At 39.8% G+C, this 23,486-nt stretch overlaps 1 protein-coding gene across 1 annotated transcript in view; it reads left to right on the top strand.

Annotated features, from left to right (window-relative positions):
• The first annotated feature begins 3,183 nt into the window (after nt 1-3,183).
• LOC121176942 (phospholipid-transporting ATPase ABCA1-like) overlaps nt 3,184-23,486 on the top strand; it is a 128,031-nt gene continuing 107,728 nt past the window's right edge. Inside the window, exons 1-9 of the mRNA XM_041031085.1 lie at nt 3,184-3,307; nt 8,561-8,690; nt 12,243-12,336; nt 12,581-12,722; nt 12,869-12,996; nt 14,908-15,035; nt 15,864-16,061; nt 19,072-19,158; nt 19,264-19,459. Coding sequence (XP_040887019.1) covers nt 8,625-8,690; nt 12,243-12,336; nt 12,581-12,722; nt 12,869-12,996; nt 14,908-15,035; nt 15,864-16,061; nt 19,072-19,158; nt 19,264-19,459 — 1,039 coding nt within the window. The 5' untranslated portion in view covers nt 3,184-3,307; nt 8,561-8,624. The remainder of the gene's footprint in view (nt 3,308-8,560; nt 8,691-12,242; nt 12,337-12,580; nt 12,723-12,868; nt 12,997-14,907; nt 15,036-15,863; nt 16,062-19,071; nt 19,159-19,263; nt 19,460-23,486) is intronic.

The raw sequence follows: 23,486 nt of genomic DNA, 5'->3' as shown, positions 1-23,486 counted from the left end.
TCTCATACATCACAAAGCTCAGTTTCTGGCCAGATTTCAGCATCCACAGGCACCAGCTGTTGGATATGTCACTCATATCCAACAGTATTGCCACTTCGGGTTGACTTTAGTTGCTCAAGAAATGTTTTTGTTTCCCTTTTGTTATTGTATCTCTTCCTATTGAGAGCCACTCTCTGTAAGTGGGGTGGGAAGAAAGTGCAGAACCTCTGTTTTGTTCAAAGTAGATGGAAGTAGCACAGCCAGTGATTGGACCAGTGGTGGCAAAGTCCTTTTTTACTCTTCTTGATCAACTTTGTTTAAATATTAGGTTTTCATTTCACAGCAAAAAGAAATGGATCAGATTTAGCTTTGGAATCTCATAGACTTGGCTTGTAAGTAATAGAACATTTCTTCTGCTTGGATCTAATGGCTCATGAGTCCAAATTTTCAAGGTGTCGTTTTTAAATGCATCATGTTCTCACTGCAGTCCAGTGGTTATGTCAAAATAGACTACACAAGTTTAAAAAAAAAATGAAAAGAAAAAGTGTTGTTCTGCCTCTGCAGTCTGTGTGGGCTGTGCTGGCTGAAGTCAAAACAAAACCGGCAGTCAAGAAGAGGCAGCAGCATCTGTCGAGGAAGGCTGTTATTTGTTTTCCTCAACTTTTCTGGTTTTCGTTTCCCCAGGACAACTCTCCACCTGCTAAAAGGAAGACATAACAGAATCGAAAGCCAAAATGCCAGCTGCGACCCTATAGGGCTGACGAATGTTTATCCCTGCCCGGTGTCCATCAGCTGTCCAGTCTGTCCGGATGAACATGGTTAACAAGCACCTGTGTGTTTACTCCTCACCTCATCAACAGGGAGAGAGAAATTGTAGAAAGTGAGGGCATAGGGAAACCAGCTAGCTCGCTAGCACAGACTCTGAGACCCCAGTTGTGTTCGATCTGACTTTTCTCCTCGACTCTCGGTAAGCAGCCTGTGATATTGACAGTTCTTGTTTGGGTATTCATCTGGGATCATTTCCCTTATTGTTTTTTTTTTTTTTTTTTTTAATTGATTGAGATGCAAGCACGTGAGAGTCAAACCAAATAATAGTTCCAGCTTGAACTTTGATGCACATAAATAAGTCAGTGAACTTTTCTGTGCTGGAGTTCTCCTGAGCAGCCAATGAAATCAATCAAGGATTGCAAAGGAGGTTGTTGCTTCTTCTACTAGCTTGTGTGGTAAGGAATATTTTAGTTCTGTACATCACAGCAAACTGTGGTGTTTTATAATGACGCAAGTAGCGAGACAGTGATGAGGGCGTTAAGGTTGGAGGACCAGTGAGTGTTCTTTGAGCTGTGTGATTAAAGTAAGTCGAGTACAATGTGGAATAAGCTGGTTTGAGACAACTAATCTCACTACTTTTTTTTTTTTTTTTGAAATGGATAAAGAATATGATGATTGGTCTCTGCTGTATTCGTTTTACCATTCGTCTAGTCTACTTGCAAGAAGACGTAATCTAGTGCAGTTTCATCTTTTCAGCTTGTGCATTATTTTCACTTTTCTGCTTTCCTCTTTAGAATGAGAAATCACTTCCCCTACGCATTCTACGCAGACATCCCAAAGACTGTGAATAATTCACCAGTGCTGAGCTGCTCATAGATTGAAACCATTAAATTAACTATTTGCTACACTGAATATCTGCTCTCAGTATGGATTTTTCACTACTTTGCTTTACTCACTGTATGCTCACCCAGCTCCTCAGTTTATGGCCCTTGGCACTTTTCTTCTTGTCAGGTTCAAGTTGCTTTCCCATTCTCATTTGCTCCTTAAGGTATGCAAGAGCCAAATTACAAGGTAGTGTTGTTGCAAATGTGCACCGTGTTTTCCATTAGTATGGCAAGTATGGCTAGACTAATACAGGGTTTGCTGACCTGGGAACAGCAGGTGTACTCCGCCGCGCTGGCACCTTCGAGCAGCAGCACTTCATTAGTCGAAGCAATTACTTTTGGGCAGTCGGGGTTTCACCTGGGTTCCATGAGAGTGAGTGTGTGTAACTAATTGAGAGTATGGACCTGCACCTCATGAACAAGTCGCTGTAACCCTTGAGTGATTGTGAGCGACAGAAAAGTTTGAAAGAGCATTGAGGACAAGAGAGTTTGATCAGAGTCATGATAAAAAAATAAAAAAAATTCCCATGTATGAGTCTGCTGTTTGAGTTCTTTGCTTGCAAGCTGTGCTGTTTTTGATCTAGCTGGTATTTCACTATTTCTGGTGGTAAAATCTTAAATTGTAGTTTCGAAATATGTCTTCACATGAATTACAGGAATGTTAATCAAATATAGATTTTTTTTTTAAAGGGAACAATGAATCACAGAACTTTTGTGTCCCAGCTCTGCGTTTTCTTTGGTCTGAAAGAAAACAAAAACCAATTTCTTTTTGTGTCGACATGCTTCCTAATGACAAAGTACCATCCAGTGTGATACTTCCCTGTTTATTTCCTGTCTACATCCTCAGTAAACACCCATCTCATCTGCATAATTATATCCTCCCAGTGCTCCTGGTATTATTCTTTATCACCTAGCATAATAAACTCTTAGCCCCCTTGTTACCAAATTATATAGTTGCTATAAAACCCTACAGTCAATGCACTTAGCTGCTTCCCCCCCATGTGACACATTCACTTGATCACCACCAACATCATCAACATTTTCAGCTCGGCTCTGTCTCACAGTAAATACAGTAAATGCACTTCCCATGATCCCATCTGGTCTCTAACCTCTATAACTGATGCTTCACTTATTAAAAAAAAAGAGAGAGAGAGAAAAAGATTAATTTTAGGACTAATTGGCTCATGAATAATTTGTGCCAAGTCAACAGGTGACTAAAATTTCAAAGTTTACTGTGAGACACCCCACGAGACAAACGTACACTGTCCATGAATACAAAAACAAGGCCACTGAAATGTAGGGCAATGCTCCTGCTCACCCTCTTCGCCTCATCAGCTGACTCAGACAAGGCTACAAGAAGTGGACATATGTGCTCTGCTGCAGGACTAAGCTTAAGGGAACATGCAGTGTAATGTACACCACCTGTGTGCTTCCTGGCTGTGGTATTACTGTGGCTACAGTCGCTACGACAGGCTCAGCAGAGGTCATTTGCATACTTTATGACTCTAGGTAGAAGGGGATAGCGACCATGAGAGGTAGGCAGGCAGTGAGAGAGAGGAAAACGATGGTGAAAGCGTGGCTTTTTGCATGAGTCATAAGGCCCAGCAGTTACAACTGGTCAAATCCATCTTTAGGCCCTAAGATGTGCTGATGAGTGAAAACCAAACAGCTTGGAGGTAGGTTGTTTTTTTTGACAGTTTGTTTTCTCTAACAGGACACATGCTTTGTAGCCCAAGCCTCCTGTGATGCTGTCTTTCTGCTGTTGTTGTTGTTGTTGTAGTAGCCTGCGCTCTTCTCCCAAGGCAGGCTCTGGCTCAGGCCTCTGCATCTGTACACTTGTCTCTGTTTGTCTTGTACGTAGCAGATCAAATAGAGTGCCCTCAGAACTGCTTATCTTATTTGAAAGCATTTAATAAACTGGTCTTCAAGCTGGCTGCTTTTAAAATGGAAATAAAGGGGCTGAGAAGGAGATAGAGTATTTCAGTGGATACCTTTGTGCCACGCAATAACCAGAGAAAATTAAGTTCTTGTTTTTTAGTGTTTGGTTATAGTTGTTGATGAAATATCTGGAGTTATAAACACGCTCACATTCTAACTGCTTGTTTGCTGAGTCAGAAGCGGAGAGACGGTGAACTTTAGCCCATACTGAGCAACAACCGTACCTCATGCTAATGATTTACACAGAGCTTAGACTGCTGTAACAAGTAGTAAAGAGTGTGTGTGCCAGATACAGAATACCTTTGGGCTGTGTACTGTATGTGGAAAAATAAATTCCTCTTGAATGACATGTCTTAATGATTCATTAAGTGCTAACATTTATCTTTCCATTTTATTTATCAGTTTCATTTGTTTCTAATGAATGACTAATTAGATGCTAAAAGTGATTGACGGTTGGCCCCGGGAAGCACAATTACCAGAGCTTAGAAATATTACTTCTCTTAAACTAATTACCTGTAATCACTTACTAAATATCAGTGGCTGCCTTTTGACAGATTCTAATATCACAGCTTAACGTCTGTGTGATGAAAGGGAGCATTTGGTACAAAAAGACTGATTTAGTGGCAGAAGTAGCAACGCACTGATTTTTAAATTAACAAATTAAACTATATCATTGCAAATATTATTGCAATGCTATATAGAGATGTTACTGCTTGAATTTAACCACCATAGCAGGTACACACTTTCACGCACATACAAGGACACAAACCATCAACTTTTTGTAAAAGCTGTGAAAAGAAAGTTTGAGGATGTGAATAACATACCAGCTGTTCACATCAGCTAACCTCATTAGGCAACTCATGTGGGTTTAAATGCTCTGTGTTTAAAACATATTTAAAAAGCAAGTAATTAAAAAGCTTTGAGGAAAAGCGGCACACTTTTCACCCGCATGCTGGAAAAAAACAAAAAAACAAAACAAAACACATGAATAAAGATCTTTGGTGCAGGTGTGACCAAATTCCCCAGCCTGAGTCATTTATGTATCGTCAAAACTAATATCTGAGCAAGAAGTGTTAAGTTTGCTAACACCAGAGTGCAGCAACATAATGTTTCCACACTGTCCTCTCAAGGGTGGCATAATTGCTCAGCCCAAAGAAGTAATTATGGGCCTGTGTCCTTGTTAGTCCAGCAAATAGGTGTGTTTTATTGCTTCATTACAACACTAATTAGTATAACAGTATACTTTTCAGTGTATATTTGTTTATTTGTTTGTTGATGTGGGCTGACCATGGGAGCAAAGGTCTGGGTTTACTACTTCTGTCTTACACAGGTGATCAGATCATTTACAGTGATGTTTTGCTACGTGTGAGCATATGTGAAAGGCCATGTTGTCATTTTAAAGCCTGCATATCTGATGTGTAAGGCTGTGGTTATGGGGGCCATGGCTGAGATATGAGATGAAACAAGCACTCTACTCCAGAAAGACTCTGCACTGAGAATTTAGTGTGAGGGTCTAAAATATAATCACAATTCATCTTTCAGTAAACTCTGGTTGGCACAGGGACAGGTAGGACAGGTGTCCTTGGGAGGGTCCTGATAGGTATTGCGGTGAAAGTAATGCAGAGTTGTGAAGGAGATTCTTGCAGCTGATACTGGGTCTTGATTGTATGATGCATTCTGTAGAAAACCAAAAGTTCTTGTGGCTGAAGAACATGGTTGCTTAACAGGTTAACAGATGAAGGGCAGATAACATACTGAGCATATCTGAACATATGAAGGGACAGAGAACAAATAGATTATGGAGTGGTTTGAAAGGACTTAGAATCATGGTAATGCAGCCCTGAGAACACTCCACACTGGAGATGCTCTGACCCAGTCATCTAGCCATCTCTATTTGGCCCTTGTCAGAGTTGCTCAGATCCTTACTCTTACCCATTTTTCCTACTTCCAACATGTCAACCTCAAGAATTGACTGTTCACCGACTGTCTAATATATCCCACCCCTTGACAGGTGCTATTGTAATGAGATAATCAATGTTCACTTCACCTGTCAGTGGTTTTAATGTTGAGGCTGATAGGTGTATGTGTCTTCATTTGGTTCAAATAATATTTCATCACTGTATTGCAATTGGCATGCCTTTTTAGTTGTGTCTGTTTCTGTAATTCTACTTCACTGCCTCCTTCCATTTCAGTCCAAACGTGAGCTGAAACACAGCGAGCTGCTGTGTAACTCCTGCATGACAGCAAAGAGTTTTTTTTTAAATACATTTTTATCTTTGATCAATGTTTTTGAAATTCTGTTTCTCTTGTTTCTTCTTCACATTGTGTCTTGATAAAGTAATAGATTTTTTTCAGACATTACAATTTTACCCCAGACTACAGGTATCAGTTAAGGATCTTTTGTACAATATTATCCACTATAATTTAGAGTTCCTCTGTTCTCTTGATGTCTATTTAATCAGTTTAGTTCATTGTTGTGCAATGAAGTAAAGCAGGGGTGATTAAATTGTACAACTATTAAATCACCAGTATGACAATGGAAAAAAAAAAGAAAACCAAACCAACAACTCCTCACTTTCATAAACAACCTGAATATAACATCCAAATAGGAAAGGGTTCAGGTTCATCAGAATGTATTACCTGTAATTAAAAGAAATAACACAAGTGTCTAAACCTACTTTCTCATGCCACACAGTATGAATTCGTGCTGCAGTGAATTGTAGAGGAACTCATGATGGAAACAGAAAAAAAAAGACATTGAATGAAGGAGCACAGGGACCATTATACCCGTCACACCCCTTGTAACGGATGTTGCAGGCATTCTCTGCCGTCCTCTGCTCTCATGCTGTATGACAAATATCTGTTTACTCTTTCTATCATCCTAGGGGCTGAAATAATGCACTTTGCTGTCCCTAGTCCCTAAATGCCAGGCATGCATCAGCACTTATATCCTCTCAATACTTTGCTTTCCTTTTTTATATCACAGTGCAGGGCTCTTTCTTTTTTCTCCCTTTTCTTGCCCCTTTCTTGGGGGTTTCTTTGGAAGTAATATCATGGAAAGCTGATGGCGGCATGTGATGGCCACAGCCTTGTGAATAACAAGTCCAGAAAGTGGCAAAACAGAACTTATTTCAATTATTCTCTGTGCCCCTAGCCATAGATTAGAATGATGATCTGGAAAACACTCTTCACACTGTATGGTTTTTGTTCTCTGGAGAACTGCGTTCATTGTGTTTTGTAACTCTGCAGCTGCAATGCAAATCACTCTCGTACCCTCTCTTCTTACTTGTTATCTGTTCTTTAGATGTGGAATTGAAAAAGAGTCCTTGAGCTGGGCTTTTCCACTAAACTCGCCCACACACACACACACACACACACACACACACACACACACCATCTTTTACAGACGCATCTCTTTTCTCAGATGCAAACACAACACACACGCATATTTATGACATATGGGTTGAGTGTATTCTCAGGCATGTTGTTTACCCTTCACGCTTGACGTGATTTTAGAGTGGAGGTAGTATAAAGCTGTCCTTCTCTCGCGCATTACATGTTTCAAAAGACGAGGCTTGAGAGCAGTGCAAGTGAATGCAGCACATACTCAATTATACAAGCATTTAATGGAGTTGAGTGTTGTCATGCATATACTAGGCCTCTATGTAAAGGCCTGGGCCATTTTATTCTTGTAGACATCCATAACTACCTGTCTCCTTCCAGAGATATACAAAATAAGCCACAGATCGAAGGCTAAAGCATTTAAAGAATAGTAACCTACAAGAACAGCTACTGAGGAGGAGGTGATGTGTTTGTAGTACATTTGTCCTGAGGGGATCTCTGGTAAATGTTAAAAATATGGAATGTATATGATAGCCTGACAGGAGCAGGGATGACATGATTCAGTGTAGTTGGCTGATACAACATTACAGGTTAGTATTGCCAGTAAGTTTATGCCTACCCAGTTAACATCTCACCAATATTCTTTACTAGATGAGTGAATGTCCTTGAGCCGTCTTTTTTACCCCAATAGATCGCTTATTTGGTCACTGAGAAGTGAGGGAGCCTTAACTTTCTCATGAAAGTAAATAAAACATCCATGAAGTCACAGTAAATAATGTAAACACACAGAGGGAAGATGGAACTTGTACAGAAAGAGGAAATGGAGCGTTAAAAGGTGGCACATTTGTCAGGACTACCCTTGGGCTAAAAAGCCCATCCCCATCCTCTCGTCCCCCACCCAGTGCGCATACTCCAATCTTAAAAGTCTCCACAGAGCATTAGTTGAAGTGCTCTACAGCATCTTTTAAACACAGCTAGGAAACACACCTTTGGACATCGAATGGCCAGTGAATGAATTTTAGTCAAAGGAGAGTCAGTTGTTTGAGCCGGGTTTTTAATGAAGCTAATATTTGATGTAGCAGTGTAAAAATGCCACGGCTGATCTATTTGTTTATTATCTGTGTAATCGTTGTTCAGTGGCTAATAAAACCTGCAATAAATATTTTACAGCAATCTTTGGTCCAAGGTGTTGTGCATGTAGTTTCTGGGTTTTTGTTTTACATTTTTTTTTTTATTATTATTTTTATTTTACTCACTGATCAACAGAGAAAGTTGGTTTATTGACAGAGAATTTGTAGCACAGAGGTGGTTAATGAGACAAAGATCACAGTTTATATTGCCTCATCCATCTTTAAGAGATAGAGAAAGGAGATTTTGGTTTTGACCTAATAGTTTTAGATGCAGTACATTAAGTAAAACAACCACCCGGTCTTTTAAAGATTCTTGTTCTGCGGATCCAAACTGTGTAACCTCCACGTGCTGAGACATAGCCCCGTCCTGAGATTTGCTGAGTGTAGGTGATAATAATTCTTAGAACAGGTGCTGCACCATAAGCCCCAAGGCCTAGGGAAGTGAATGATTAGTGGCACTCCCCCAAGATGCATTGCTCCTCTGTATTAAAACCAAACTCTGCCTTTTATTCCCTCCAGGGTTTATTAAGTGGGCCAGTTGCCATAGCGACGCTTTGGCAAGATACTGCCAGGATAAGCCATAATGGGTCTCCTGACGCAATTCACTCTACTCCTGTGGAAGAACTTCACTCTCCGGAAGAGACAAAAGGTACACTTGTGCTCACCAACCCCCTTTGCAAATCAACGTATATCTGCTAAAATTGTTCAGCAATGAAGGGAAAATGAGGATATGGTCCCAGGGTTGTGTTATCAAGGGCAACTAAGTTATTCATGGGAGGGAAAGGTAATAGGAGGGATTTACTACGAAAATTGTCTCCTATAGGGGTAAGCCGCCTTTAACTCTCCCACTAGAGAACAAGAACAATCTTACCTTAATGCTGACCAATTCAGAGTGTCACCTTCAATTTTTGGAGATCTATCTCTTTTGCACGTTATGTCACATTGCCTGTATTTTAGTTCTAACAAAGCCGGTCTGTGGCCTAATGGAAGTGGATAGGGAGTGATGAATGTTAAATGCTTTCTTTGAAGGGCAAATACTCTTTCTAGCTCTGCTTACAAACTGTCAGAGGCTGTGCTCAGCAATGCTATCCAAAGATTTAATGTCACTGCAGTTTACAAAACGTTACCAGACAATTACAGGTTATTCGTTCTTACTCTTCAACCCTCGCATACCAACTGACACTTCAACTTTTTTACAGGGAACTTAAACTATTCATGGAGCTCTAACTTCGGCTGAAATTGTAACTGCTTTCATCATCACGCTCTCGCTGACAGTTCAACTGCTTTCACTGCTCAAGCTTCAAATGCTAGTTGAGCCACTTTAAGTGCAATCCAGCTGCCCACAGGGATTGACCTTGAAATTAAAATTTCAATAACTTTCAGCCATTACACTTCAAAAGCTGCTTCAAACCAACATCAGCTTGGCATCAGGGCTGAATCTGCAACTAACTTGCAGCATTTCTGATACAAGCAGTTAACAGACATTTTAACCTTTTGAAAGTGCACTTGCAGTTTTCAGCTCAACTATGTCATTTGAATCTAGCTTGCAAACCTGTGATAAAGAAAACTTTTCAAACAATATTTTGACCCTTTTGTTGAGGTGTTCATCTTAGTACCTTTATGTAACCAGTTACCTTTATCCCAGTCATTACTTCCTCATTCTCTTCAAAGACACTAGCCTACACAGGCTCAGCCAGTGATATATGGTGGATATTACTGCCTCTGATGTCACCCACACTGGCCAAGAGGTCTCATGCTGCAGGAAGATAACAGTCACACCATGTGTCGCAACTGCATTTCAAGGGTCAGAAGAAGTTGTCAAAGGATCTAGTTAGCCTTATGAGTCATTTCTGAGGCAGATGTAACTGATACAAAGAGCTGCATTGTGTTCTTTGATTTATACCCTTGCAGTGATGATGGGAGTCACATCCACCCACTTGTTTTGTTAAGGGTCCAAGCACAGCAGTGTGGCTGTTGCCAGAGTAGAAGAAAAGACCCAGCCCCCCAGAAAACAAAAAACATTTGTCAAGGTTCATACTTTCTTGTCAAAAGTCAAGGTAAAGTCATTTGCAGTTTTTACAACTTTGTATCTGGAAAATATTCCCCCTGTTAATTTTATCAACCAGCAGAAAGAACAGGGTGGTTTCCTTTCTCATCAGGAAACAATGTGCGCCTACTTTTCCTCTAGAATGTGTACGTGGTGGTTTTGTGCTTAGAATGTAGGATATTTGGCCAATGTCAACATGAAATATTGTTATTAGACAAAACCAGTGGGAGTTAGCAAGGACAATGGTGCTTCTGGAGGGCTTGTGGAGGTTAATGACCAATTATATGAATGCCTCACCAAGCATTTTAAGATTTTATAACAGGCATGAAACTGATTTTATGGTCCAGTATTTCACATAATTTCATAGGAGGAGATTATCTATTCACAAAGACGCTGGTGTCTGATGGCAAATGCCTGGGGAGCCAGACATTGAGAAAGTCCCCATGATCTCTGTGTTCCCTCTCCATGCCTTTTCTCTGGAATACATTATGATAATTCACCCTCTCAGTAGAACTACATCCTCTGTGACATGCAGACTGGAGGAAATTAAAGGTCTGAATTTGGAATTCTATCCAGTTTCTTTGAAACACATGCAAAGTGATTTTCTACTATTTTCTCATCTGTAATTCATTCACAAAATTTTACAACTGAAGATTCTCGATATGTCTATACACTCAAATCTACTTGATTAAGTGTGTTCAACCCCTATTCTGCTACAGACACCTTAATGTAATCTATTACATTAGGTTGCCGTGGAGCTGTGGCATAACAAGCAATACATATTGTTTTTTCCTCACCTCCTGCCTGCCCTCCAGTTTAATTATGAAGACAACAAAGCCAGTATAAGTCTAGTCTTTGTGCTAATGTGTGTCATCAGACACAATGTCTGAACATGTTATGGAAGCAGGAGCAGGGGATTGGCTGACTGGAGCTTTCCAGTTGATTCCTCTAAGCAGGTCACTTCACCAGAGATGTTGAAAGGGATGAGTATTCAGGCAGGTCAGCTGAGGTTAGCGGAGAGGGCTCAGTGGGTGAGTGCAGTGCTGGGGGGAGTGGTTGTTGGATGATGCCAAGGAACACATAAGCCTAGATGGCAGAGGGTGTGGGGTGAAGAGTCAAGGAAAGATGAGCTGCTGCATTGTAATATCTGATTGGAAACCATCCGCTGTTGGATATTACAAAACATGTTATCCTTGAATTGCCTTTATGAAGTGAAATCTCCTGTTTTACAAATGTTACTCTGCCTTCAGCTTTCACACATGCACGTTACCTTGAGTTATGTGTAAAGAAACTGTGCTGCTTTGGTGTTTCCACAGTGACAGCAGTGGTATAAAATAGGCATGTAGGTGGATTTCACCAATGTGTGTGACACAAGGCCAACTGGGAGGACAAATATGAGACACTAACTAGTGAACCTGTAAACCCTTGACGTCATCTATTTGTGCTTTGTAGGTTTCTGTCAGCGCCCTTTGCCTGGGTTTGGAATTAAAGCCTGGCATGTCACATGGGGAACTTCCTACTAGCATATATTGAAGTGATTGGTACTCGTCATCCAGGAGAGGACTGAGGGTGGCAAGGAAATGATAAGGCATGTGTGATAGCTTTGGCTTAGGGAGTCACAAGCAGAGGTTGCTCTCTCAATCCTGTAACTGCAAATAGCAGATAGCAATAGCAAAACCAAGAGCAAAAGATATGGACTGTGGCATGTGCAGCTACACTGTAAATACGGTCACATGAATACACACGAGGTCATGCATGACACATGAGGCAACTGATGAGGTCATTTTAGTCAATAATTATCGGCTCAAATTGCCTGTCAGTCATTCACTGTGGGGTGATAACATGAAAGTACTACATGGTTGTAATTCTTTAAATTCCATTAGCTGGTCAGCTTAGTTTTACACAATATATATTATATTTAACTAGCAGATATGAGAGTGGTGTTTCTTTAAAACTGACAAAACCTCTTTTTCATACAAATGCCTTCACATCTTCACAGCACTCTCATTTCCTTGGTACAATTTCCTTTGACTTCAGGAGGGATGCCACATTTTTAACTTTGAGAAAGCAATGTAAATGATGTGAACCATAACATGTTCCGAAGATGTATTTCACAAACAAATTATGAAAATTAAACCGCTGTCATTTGTGCAGGTGCGACTGGTCATTGAAGTCATATGGCCTCTGTTTCTCTTCTTCATACTGGTGTGGGTGCGGTCCACCAATAAGCCAATTTACAAAGGCCAATGTAAGTAGAAGCCCAACTGTAATATTAAACTCTATTTCACAAGTCATTTGAACATGCAGAGTTTTTAAAGGTTTTAATATTCTATAACAACTCATAACTCAAAGCTAATGTACATCAAACCTTTGAGGACCATATGGTGATCCAGAACAATTAAAAATGCTAGCCTCTGTTTTGACATATCTATTTTTCCAATGAGTTAGCCACTCAGCTGGGTAGATGAAGAAGTATTCCTCTTTTCCTTCAGGTCACTACCCAAATAAAGCCATGCCATCGGCTGGCTTGCTGCCCTGGCTTCAAGGTATGATCTGTAACATCAACAATCCCTGTTTGAACTACCCAACACCAGGGGAGACACCGGGCCAAGTCAACAACTTCAACAATTCCATGTATGTACTGGGATGCTCCCTTTTCTGTCTTCTAAAGCATTATACATTAGGATGACACACAATATGTTGGCCATGATTTCAGATTCTATCTAAGACGTAACACGTACAGACAGTTTATGATATTTTTCGTCTGTCTTGTAAACCAGAATTGCCGGAATGCTGATAGAGATGCAAACCCTCCTGGTGAACAGATCTATTCTCAGCAAAGCACGATTGCTGGCAGATGACATCGACCAGTGGGCTTCAGTCTTGCCACAGTTTAACCCTGGTAATGGTAAGAGGAGCTCAATATTAAATTCTTGATGCACTGGCTTCAAAACAATGGGACTATACATGAAAGGACTTTATTTTAAGGTTATTAACAAACACTACCAAAGAAATTGGTGAAGAGCAGTGGGGTCAAAGTGTAGATTCATGTTTCTTGATATAAAATTTAAATTGCAACTGAATAATTGTTCAAAAAAATAATTGTTATAGTAAATTCTCAACCTCAGTAACAATCATTCTGTTATGTCTTTGTTAAGTACTCTCCATCAGGGAAAGTATCCCCTTCATGTGGATGATATGGATGACAAGTTGGAGGATTTGTTATTCCTCTTTATACCTCAAAAACAATGGCGCGAGATTATTTATGATGCAATTTGCCATTCAGACTGACAGATCGTTTGTCTTGATAAGTTGCTGCTTTGCATTAGGCTCATTTAGCCTGATGATATTCAGATTTTCATACAGCACCTAATTTGCAAAAAGGCGAAGGAGGGGGGGCTGCTGTTCAACAAACGGCTCGTGGGCTATTTGCATTTTGGGGTCGTTGGCTTGTAATATACAAGATTAAATCCATCAAAGATCTAAGCCTTGGTATAATTAATGGGATTCGCTGTCTGAGGCGAGAGCACAAAAGGTCAGGAACAAGAATGGGGTATGAAGTACTATCAAAAGACTAGGATGGCAAAGGTGATTGTGTTGTCCTTTTTTTGTTTTTACCAAGGGTTGATTAAAAGACTCAGGTGGTCACTTCAATCAGAAGGGCAACAGTGTTCAGGAAGGGGCCAGAGCATGTTCTACCTCCCCATAATCTAACCCCATCTATCCGTCCTGACGCTCCGACAGTCAGGAGGCATATAATTTGTGTTTGCTGGGGGTGTTGTACAGAGTGTAAGCAGTAAATCAAACAGAATTAATTCCAGGCGATATTGAAGGATTGTTATTTTTTAACAAACATTTATCTTAATTTAACCTTGAATAACCAGTATAAAGTATAAGTCACTTCCTCCCTTCATTCTGATAATTGACTGGCTTGCATGTATTAAACCTGCAAAAGGGGTAATCTAATTAAATTACACAACTGCTTCATCACCTCAACAGCGCATCCTGGAGTCCTAAAGAGAAAAAACACATGTTGAATATCAGTAGATGCAGTATGAGAATGGGCGTGTGAATGCACCACAATGGGATCCCTGCTATGCTAAGCCACTGAGGGTGAAATGATGAGCAGTTGACTGGTTTTGAAGCTGGCTTTTTTAAAATCCCTACTCCCTACTTTTAAAATCTCCCATCATACACTCATATAGAAAGCATTGTTTAAACTTAAATTCATCTGTCCATACTCAGAATGCTATTGAGAATTCTGTATTCTTGATTTTCCTTTTGTTGAATATCAAATACACAAATCAAAAGAAACTTTGGCCATTGTTTTTCGTCAACTAGGACAACATAATACTCAGCAACAGCACTGCAGTGATTCTGAAGACAAGGACTTTAGCTTTAACCTTGTCCCTTCAACAACAGAATAAATCCTGTAGTACTTTGTTTAGACCAACCTTCCACTGCAGTGGAGCGGCTGCTGTCCTATTACTTACATGGGAGGCTCTCCTTCATGGTTGGCACAGATATCCATTAAGGCGAATGACACAAGTCTCACACGTTTATGCATGCACCCACATTTGTGTACAGTAGTGTGAAAAAGCTGGCGTATGGACAAAGAATGGAGGAAGAGACAGAAAGGCTGCAGGGTTGGCTGCAAAATATCTACGGTGCAGATGGCGAGTTAAGAGGATTTATGGCCAAAACTAGGAGACTAAGACTCAGGTTAAAAACAAGCCATTGCACTGCTGCTTAAATGTTTTTTTTTCTGTATCAGTTTCAGTTCTGCAAAAGAAATGACTAATTTTTTTTTATGTTTAAGTTCAACCAGTGACCCTAAGGAGTGTTCTACGAGACGATGAAACTTTCTCCACACATCTGAAAGAGAATTTGTCGGTGCCACCAACGGTCGCTGAAAGCCTCATAAATGCTAAGATTTACATCAATCCAGTGAGTATCATTTCACAACTCTACAACACAACTGATAATGTGAATACAGCAAAAAAAAAAAAAAAAAAGCAGCAGTCTCCATTAAGAATCCCAACCACTTTAAAACAGGAATTTTCCACTTCCTTCTGTAAATAAAGGAATTAAAATGTTACCATAATGTTCTAAAGGCCGTATGTCGAGTATTGTGCTTGAACGTTTCAGAATAAAATGTACTGGCCAAGAACTGCCTCTGGGACTCTTTGTCTTTGACGTAATCAAAGCCAACTGTAGTATTTGCTTGACAAAAAAGCAATTTGATGCTGCCTTCAGAAGGTAATTTGGAATGAAATGAACTTGCAACAGCAATAAGAGTAACAAGTGTCTTGTCTCTAAATGTTCCCCAATTGATACGCTGGTATGTACCAAGTAATGTCAGAGGATCTGCAAGAAGGTAATTATGTTTTACTGACATTGACAAGGATGTTTAAATACACTGTGCACTGGTTAAAAGATCCCTACTGAGTATGCAGCACTCTGATGGTTGCAGGGGGCTCTGGTGCAAACTGTCCTTTGTGCCCAGAAAGTAAAAGTTCCCAGTGCAGTTCACAAGCAATTATCTGTCCTCTGTCCATGTATCCTATATTGTTGTTATCCAAATGATGTGTGTATATAAAAAAAAAGCCTAGTAAAAATAAAACAATGCTCTACATCTGCTCTTGAAATGTGATTTAGCATACACTGTGCTTCCGCAACATCCCAAAGAACACAATGCATGAATAAATAAAATATGGTCAGATGCACCCTTTGCTTGTTTGTCAACTCCTACCAAAGTTGGGCTTTATTTTTCAGATGACGGGCATTCCCAGGCCCGGCAGCCTGAGGAGGATCCTGTGTGAGGGGACAGATCTGGATGAGTACGTCCAATTTAGCAGCCAGGCTGAGAAGGAGGCTTTTCAAAATGTCAGCTGCTCCCTCACTCCACAGCAGCTGATTAACACCCAGCAAGTACTCCTGCAAAACCTGGATGTGAGGAAAGTACTTTCTGAGGTGAGCTTTTTACACTGCTCCCCGCACAACAGACAAATCCCACAACTTGTCTAATTTGAGTTTGATGATATCTGAGGGAATTTTAAACAGTAACTCAGACACATAATGCATTTGGAAGCTGTGTTTACAATAAGTGGCCTGATGGGGACACTGCAGTAGTAACACCAGCCTTCATGTCCACATTTGAAAAGCCCTAATTTGTGCTCAGCAAGGTCACCCACATCTAGCATCCTTACAAATTACGCTGTCTGGGCTAATGGAGGTGATATTAAAAATGTAAATTTGAAACTCTTGTGATGTTTCAGCCACCACTGGTGCAACTGAGGAATAACTTGGGAGGATGCATTTGAACCATCTGTCGGGCGTTTTAAAGTCAAACCACATTTTGAATGCATTCTAATATTCACACTGGACTTTCTGGTCATGTTATATCAACTGCTACACAGCTCAGTGCTCTGTTCATCTCACACAACACAGAAGAGTTGGTTTAGATTTGGTTTAAATGTGGTGCTAGCAGTCGCTCTCTCTCTCTCGTGGGTCCAGATGTGGTGAGGGCAAATGGCCAGATTGTTAAAAGTGACAGCAGTAAGTGATCCTGTAACCTCAGCCCTCCATACTTTCCACAGCGATTCGAATTTGAGCTCAGAGTAACGTATGGAGTCAAAGAGAAATGAGCATGGCTCTGAAGTCACAGATGGCACTGAGAAACAACTAATAACATGGGCCCTCCAGCTGGTTAACTGCCCGTGTGGTCATTGGAACTGACATGATATGTTAGCGCCATCTCTGTTTTGCACAACCTTATATACCTTTACACTGTTATTCGCTGTTTGCTGATTCAATTTGGTTTCTAAACTACCGAGTAGGCCTGTTCGTGTAGGGTTGTTGGTACAAATATGGTTCTGAACTGCTGAGCAAACCCTTTTAAGCAGCCTTGTCTCCTAGAAATTATAGTTATATTCAACCAAACTGCAACAACAAATATGTTTCAAAGTAAACCTAGTTGCAATTGGGTTACTTACTAGTGTTCTACTAGTAAAATGAGGATTTGTTGTTAATTTATGTATTTAACAATTCTCATCACTTTGTGATCATAATTTCTGTGTGAAAATTATGATAGGTATCACTGCAAACTGGGAGATAAATCAGAAAAGGTAAACATGGCTGCACAAGGTAATTTTCAGCATGGATATTCTATCAATTACATACTGTAAGATGAAACACACACAGCTTAATACAGTATAAAAATATTGCAGCCAAATGGTCTGTTCTAACTATAATTCTCGCATGGCTTGCACTAAATTGAATGCAAAGACAATGATTTTCTGTGCCAGCCAATTGAGTAACCAATTTAAAAGTTAAATGTTATGCTTGTCTGGCTCTGTGACTTAGAGAGATGAAGAAATATCTTTTAAAGTCAAAACTTTATAGTGCACCCACTTCATGGCCGAATCTACCACGAAGACCTCAGCACTTATAATGTGTTATTACCACACAATTATCTTTATGTGGTTTTACTTCTCGCATTTTAAGTGAGAAATCATTTTCGGTCCCATAGGGTCTAAGCTTTCAGAATCATCACAGTCATGTGCGCCTCTGTGTCTTCCAGTGATTTTACTAGAATGCACGCAATCAGGTGGGAATTATTTATTATAACCAATGTTTTCTTGAATTCTTTCAAATCTCTCAGTTCCCTTTGGGATGATGAAAGCCTGCACTTTTCTTTAAGTTTATCTTTGAGAAAAAAATATATGGGACAGCAAATCCAATAAATAAGTGATAAGGCAGGAAGTTCATAGGAGAGAGCATTTGAACAATTTAAGCCCACAGGCATTTTCAGACACAGAAATAAAAGAAAGCCCAGACAAGATATGGTGGAAAAGCTCCTCAGCGCCTCAAGCAAATGGATGGAAAAGAACATAAGGCTTCACACTTAAAGCTCGACATTGCTGAATGACTGTGATAACAACAACAACATAAAGAAACAGGACAGGGAAAGAAGTCTGGGTTTATCACTGAAGTAGTGAGTGGCAGAAGATGATTTAGACATTGGTTTCACAACTTTGTGTTTGGGTTTCCTGAAAATCATTTCAGATCACAACACACATGGTAAAGCTGGTAAACAAAAAGCATTTGAATATATCACCTTAGCACCAACCACTGGAGCCTTCAAAAACAAAGTAGAAGTAGAAGTAGTGCAGTAGAAAATGAGTTTAACAAAGGAGTTTAAGAAATAGGATTTGTGCTATGGCTCACTTTGCCTGTCTTCAATGTGACAGAGTAACAACGCTGAAACCTCTCCTTCCATTGATCGTTCACAGGTGATTTTCAGTTGTTTTGCTCAGAATTGTCTGAGTGCAATTCCTGTGCTTTCTCACTAAGTCTCTTCTTGATGTCTGCACAGCACACAAGTGATCCTAAATGAATGTACCTGAGACTCAATCAGTAGCCAGGCTATTGGCCAAACTGTGCTTGGATGAGCTTCTTTTTTGAGTTTTATTTTAAAAAATAACAACTATACCTCTCTCAACCTTCTGATCCCTCCACTTCTAGTCTTCCTGGACCTTTGTCTTGAATACACTTCAAAGCTATTGTAATTTTATATGCTGCCAGACTAGACAGGTTTTTCTAATACAGCCTGTACTTGACACTTTCTGCTCGACAGTGGTTGAAATGTGTACCTTTATAATGTCACTGAAACTGCCATTAACCAATGGCAGGGATGATGTAATTATCATACAAGTTTACAGGTTCAGATACACAATAAAATCTCATAGACTCCACAAGCATAAATGAATGAAGACATAACAGCTGTAACAACAACTGGCCATACATAGCATCATATTTTATTTTTGTCAAGACTTTGACATTCCTGCTGGCATAATTTATAATTTAATTGAATTTATTTTTTTATAATTTATACATTGGATTATTACCTTGTCAAGTTATAACCAAATATGTTGTTTCTACTGTGTTGTTCTGTAAACCAACTGTTCATACTGTCCTTTAGCAGTCTTCTCCTTTGGATCTGAACGGAGCAGACGCTGTGACGCTGATGGAGAAAACCACTCGAAATGCAATACCAGTGATTGAAGAGGTTAGTATTACTGCTGTATCATGAACATTGAAATCCATATTTATTTTCTATATGTTTAAAAAGCTATTTTCCAAATTCTTGACTTTTTTACTTTCTTGTACCCAGATGGCCAGGTTGCAGAGCTCCATGATCTTTAAGGCTGCTAGTTCACTGGATTTCCAAGAGGACATGATTGGCAGTATCAATATGCTACTGTGTGGAAAGCAGCCTGACTTCAATTCCACCAATATGACCCTCAGTTTACGCTCACCTAGACAGATGGCTAACAACAAGTCAATCTCCATTATGGGCAACAGTTCCGGTAAGTGCTGCTGCAAATTCGTTTTTAAAGCAAAGCTGTCACACAGTACTTGAGACATGGCACAGACAAGGCAAATGAGTTTTTGTTAGTGACAGAGGATGACATGATTCATGACTAATCAAATCATGTTTTTCTCCTCTTTGTCATGCCAGAATTATGGTGCCACAATTTCACAACTTTATGGAGAAAACTGTGGAGTTACTGTAGTCGTGATTGTGCAGCAGAAAAATATCAGTCCTGCATGGGCAACATTGGTCCAGTGAGACTTTATGGGTTAGGGGTGTTGTTAATGGACATAAAAACATATAGAAAGTAATCATATTAGAGCAAGCACACTGAACAATAAATGATTAGTAAATGTGCTCCTGCACAGACAAATTCAAAGCATATCTCTGCATTTCCTGTTATAAAAATATGCATGCAGCAGAGGCAAAAACCAGTGATCCCTATTTTCATGAATAAGTGGTCTGTGATGCACAGTGCAGTCAACTGTGCAGGATGCACAGGATGTGTCTACTTGTGCTCATCCAGGAACAGGCACCTGTGGCACAGTTGGCACCTGCTCCACAGTTAGAAACTGGGTTTGATTAGGAATACATTATCGATGACTGTGTCAGGGGCTGGCATCAATTGCAGCCAATCAGATCCTCCTCTTCTCGATCCATTAAAGAGCTGTACACTGCCCCCACCCTGACATAATGATGTTTTCTTAATGGAGAGGAAAGTCAAGAGCAACTGATCCCAAATGGAAACTGATGCTGTTGTTTGAGTGGTGCAGAGTCACGAGGCCCAAATATATGACATCCTAAATTTGAACATATGGCAGTCTAAGTTTCCCACAGAGGACAGATGGAGTCACTAAAACACTTTTTGGAGTTCTAAAGTGCTGTTTTGTGCTGTTTAGAAAGGAATGCAATCATGCCACCCATATTGTCAGCATTTGTACTCAGATTCTCCAGTGCTATATTGATTTCAGTGAACCTGGCTCAGTTTGCCTTCCAGTGGTTAAAATGAGCAGCCGTTCAAACTGCTATGAGGTATGACATCTGTTTCAAAAGAAAGTTACTATCCCCAGTATGAGTGTAGTTTTGATACACACTCTTAACTTTCTGGTTCTTTCTGGTCCCTACAGCTTTCCCAGTGCAGTTTGTTAGATTTTTCCTTTCCATTACTGCCCATACCAGGAGTAAAGCAACAGATTATTTCAATTTCACAGTGAGAATCACAGAAATTTGTGGAGATTTTGGTAGCAAATAATAAAACAAGAAGAAGAAAAACATCTGGTCAATATAGTAGAACACAGAAAGAAAAGAAAAGAACAGTAAAGATTTATGGGAAGGGGTTCAGTGATGCCTTCAAAATATCCTGGAGCTGTCTACTTCCAGTGCATTGCCAGGATGTAATTGTCTCCCATACTCCTGATGGTATGCAGTGCATGAGCATGATAACATGGTGCCAAACAGCCTCCACAGCTGTAGCCAACCAGAGGTGCTTGCTTTGCCGCAGCCTGGTGCTAGTTATGACAGATTTATTCCAGGTAGCCACACTGGAGGGGAACTGCAGTATATTCACAGTGCTTGGAAAATCTGGACTACACCTCCCACATTAAATAGGGTTGTAGGTGAATGAATGCTCTTATGGCTGCAAGAATTTAATTTATTAAAGAGGAAAGATATACTCTACAAGCATTTGTGCATGACAGAGTCGAGTACTGATATGAAATGCCCTTTGATCTAACCCAACACAAACTCTGCTTTCCTGGCATTACTGCATTAATGCGTATTTTTGATGCATAAAAATATGCAGTGGTGGAGGACTTTGTATCAAAGGAAAACAGGCACTCAGTACATACTGAAAAGATGCTTGTAATTTGTGTGACTCAGTTCTGTAGCAGTTGAGTGGTTCACCATGTTTCTTGTTGTGTAAACTTGTGGTACAAGGTACAGTCAAAATATTGTGAAATACTTCACAAATGACTAAAGGTATCGTTTTCTTGGAGTGTTTTCCTTGACCCAGATGTTGTCTGAGCAGCCATGCAGGTCAGGTTTGTCCAGTCTGTGACATGTACTTGAAAAGTAATTGTGGCGAGACATGCTCCAGATGATGTTACTCCCAATTTTCGAGAACATTAGAAAGTTAGTTCATGTGCTGAATTTGTTGACCTCTGTGGTTCTGGAAATGCCCACAGGTAAAAAAAAAAAAAATCACACACCTGAATGTTTAAAACAAGACCCGACCTGACCGTGCGTCTGATCTTGATGTATGAGTAGATCCTGTGAGACTCACAAACTTTTCATCATTTGCACCTGTTTAAGTGCACCTGATTCTATTTTCAGTGATTTAAGGGATGGTAACTTCCACCCCCCATGGAAATAAGCTTGTTTTAACTGCATAAAACTGAAGCTAAAGTTTTCTGGTGCTGCTTTGCAGATGTAGTATGTTGATAAAAACTAATGGTTTATTTTTTGAACAAATAATGTTTTTTTCATTCTCTTGACTGAAATCGGTACAGAAAAAATTGAACCCTAATAGACCAAGCGTACAGACATAGAACTCTGTGTAAAGTATATAGCAAATTAGTACGCCCCTGCTCTATATGACAATATGACAATTAAAAGAAGAGTGAAGCCCATTAATTTGAAAAATGTAAATATCTGACTAAATAAACTATAATGAAAGGTCCATATTAAAGAACCAGCTGCAATAAAAGTCAGTACATCCTTTACTAGTAAGATTCCATTGTTTTTTGCTATTTTATTTAATTTTTTAAAAATAGGCCTCTTTTGTTTGTCCACTTTTATTTTTGATGACAAATTTGCTCCTCCTGGGCATGGATGATACCAGTGTTACACGAATCTGTGGAGAGATGTTCTGCCATTCTTCACAGATGATTCTTTTCATCTATTCTGTGCTGGAGGGGTTTTGTTGCTCTACCCTGTGCTTTGACATAGTCCAAAGATGTTTTATTGGTCTCGAGTCAGGGGGACATACTTAGCCATGTCATAGTTTTTGCTTTATTCTTCTTTAAAAACTTGTGTGTGTTTTTTTGTGGTGTGTTTGATGTCATTGTCATGTTGAAAGTGGGACTTATCTCTTCAGTCAGTATTTAGGTATACAAACTTATATTCCCTCCACTTTTTGCTCTCATGCAGGCTTTTATCAGTAAACTCCCACCTCCATGTTTAACAGTTGGCATGATGCAGTCACTGTGGTTGTCATGGTCAGGTCTATGCCAAAAATGCTGGACCCCATCTGATCAAAACAAATTTATTTTGGTTTCATCTGACCAAAGAATGTGCTGCCAACATTCATCAGCCTCTTTTCATGTTCTTTGGCAAAAGTGTTATCTTGCAGTTTTATGAGCAATAGTTTTCTTCTTGGGCACCATCTGTAGAGGTTGACTTCATGCACTGTCCTTTGCACTGTGTGGTCAGTCACATCAGTTTTTCAGTGTAAGCTTGTGTAAATAGTGGTGTGTGTGTGTTTTTTTTTTTTCCGGAGGTTGCCCACTGTGCCTTCTGTTATTGGTCATATAGCTCCTCCCATACCTCCTTACTATTGCTACAACTATGCTTCAGCTTATGTAGTATCAGTAGCCTGCTGCGATCCTGTAACCTCTCCTATCTGCGTGAAGTTCCATGATGTGGAATCTTATGACTTTCCTATGTTAGGCCCAACCCAGGCTAAAACCGAGGAAGTTGTGGTGTTCACAGGTTGTTTTATAATCTTGCTCATGCAGTTTGGCTTAATTGAAAGTCACAGGTTCAATCACTTTTGTTGCATCGAGGTTGAACTTTGGAGCCTTTATTTTCAGTGTAGTCAATGTAACCTGTTCGTTTTTAGTTATACATAATACCAAATACCCTGCGCTTCAACTTAAAATAATGCAATTATGTAACACAGTTTGGTGATTATTGCACAGTGGTGTACTCAGTTTTGTTGTATACTGTCTGCAGTTTCCATACTACGTACCATACCGTATTTATAATATAGTTATGGAAGTATTCTAAAATACATGTTGATCCTG

The sequence above is a fragment of the Toxotes jaculatrix genome, chromosome 23 (assembly GCF_017976425.1).
Source record: "Toxotes jaculatrix isolate fToxJac2 chromosome 23, fToxJac2.pri, whole genome shotgun sequence".
Classification (NCBI taxonomy): domain Eukaryota; kingdom Metazoa; phylum Chordata; class Actinopteri; family Toxotidae; genus Toxotes; species Toxotes jaculatrix.
Note: the sequence above shows the minus strand (reverse complement) of the source record. Positions and strands in the feature narration are given on the sequence as shown.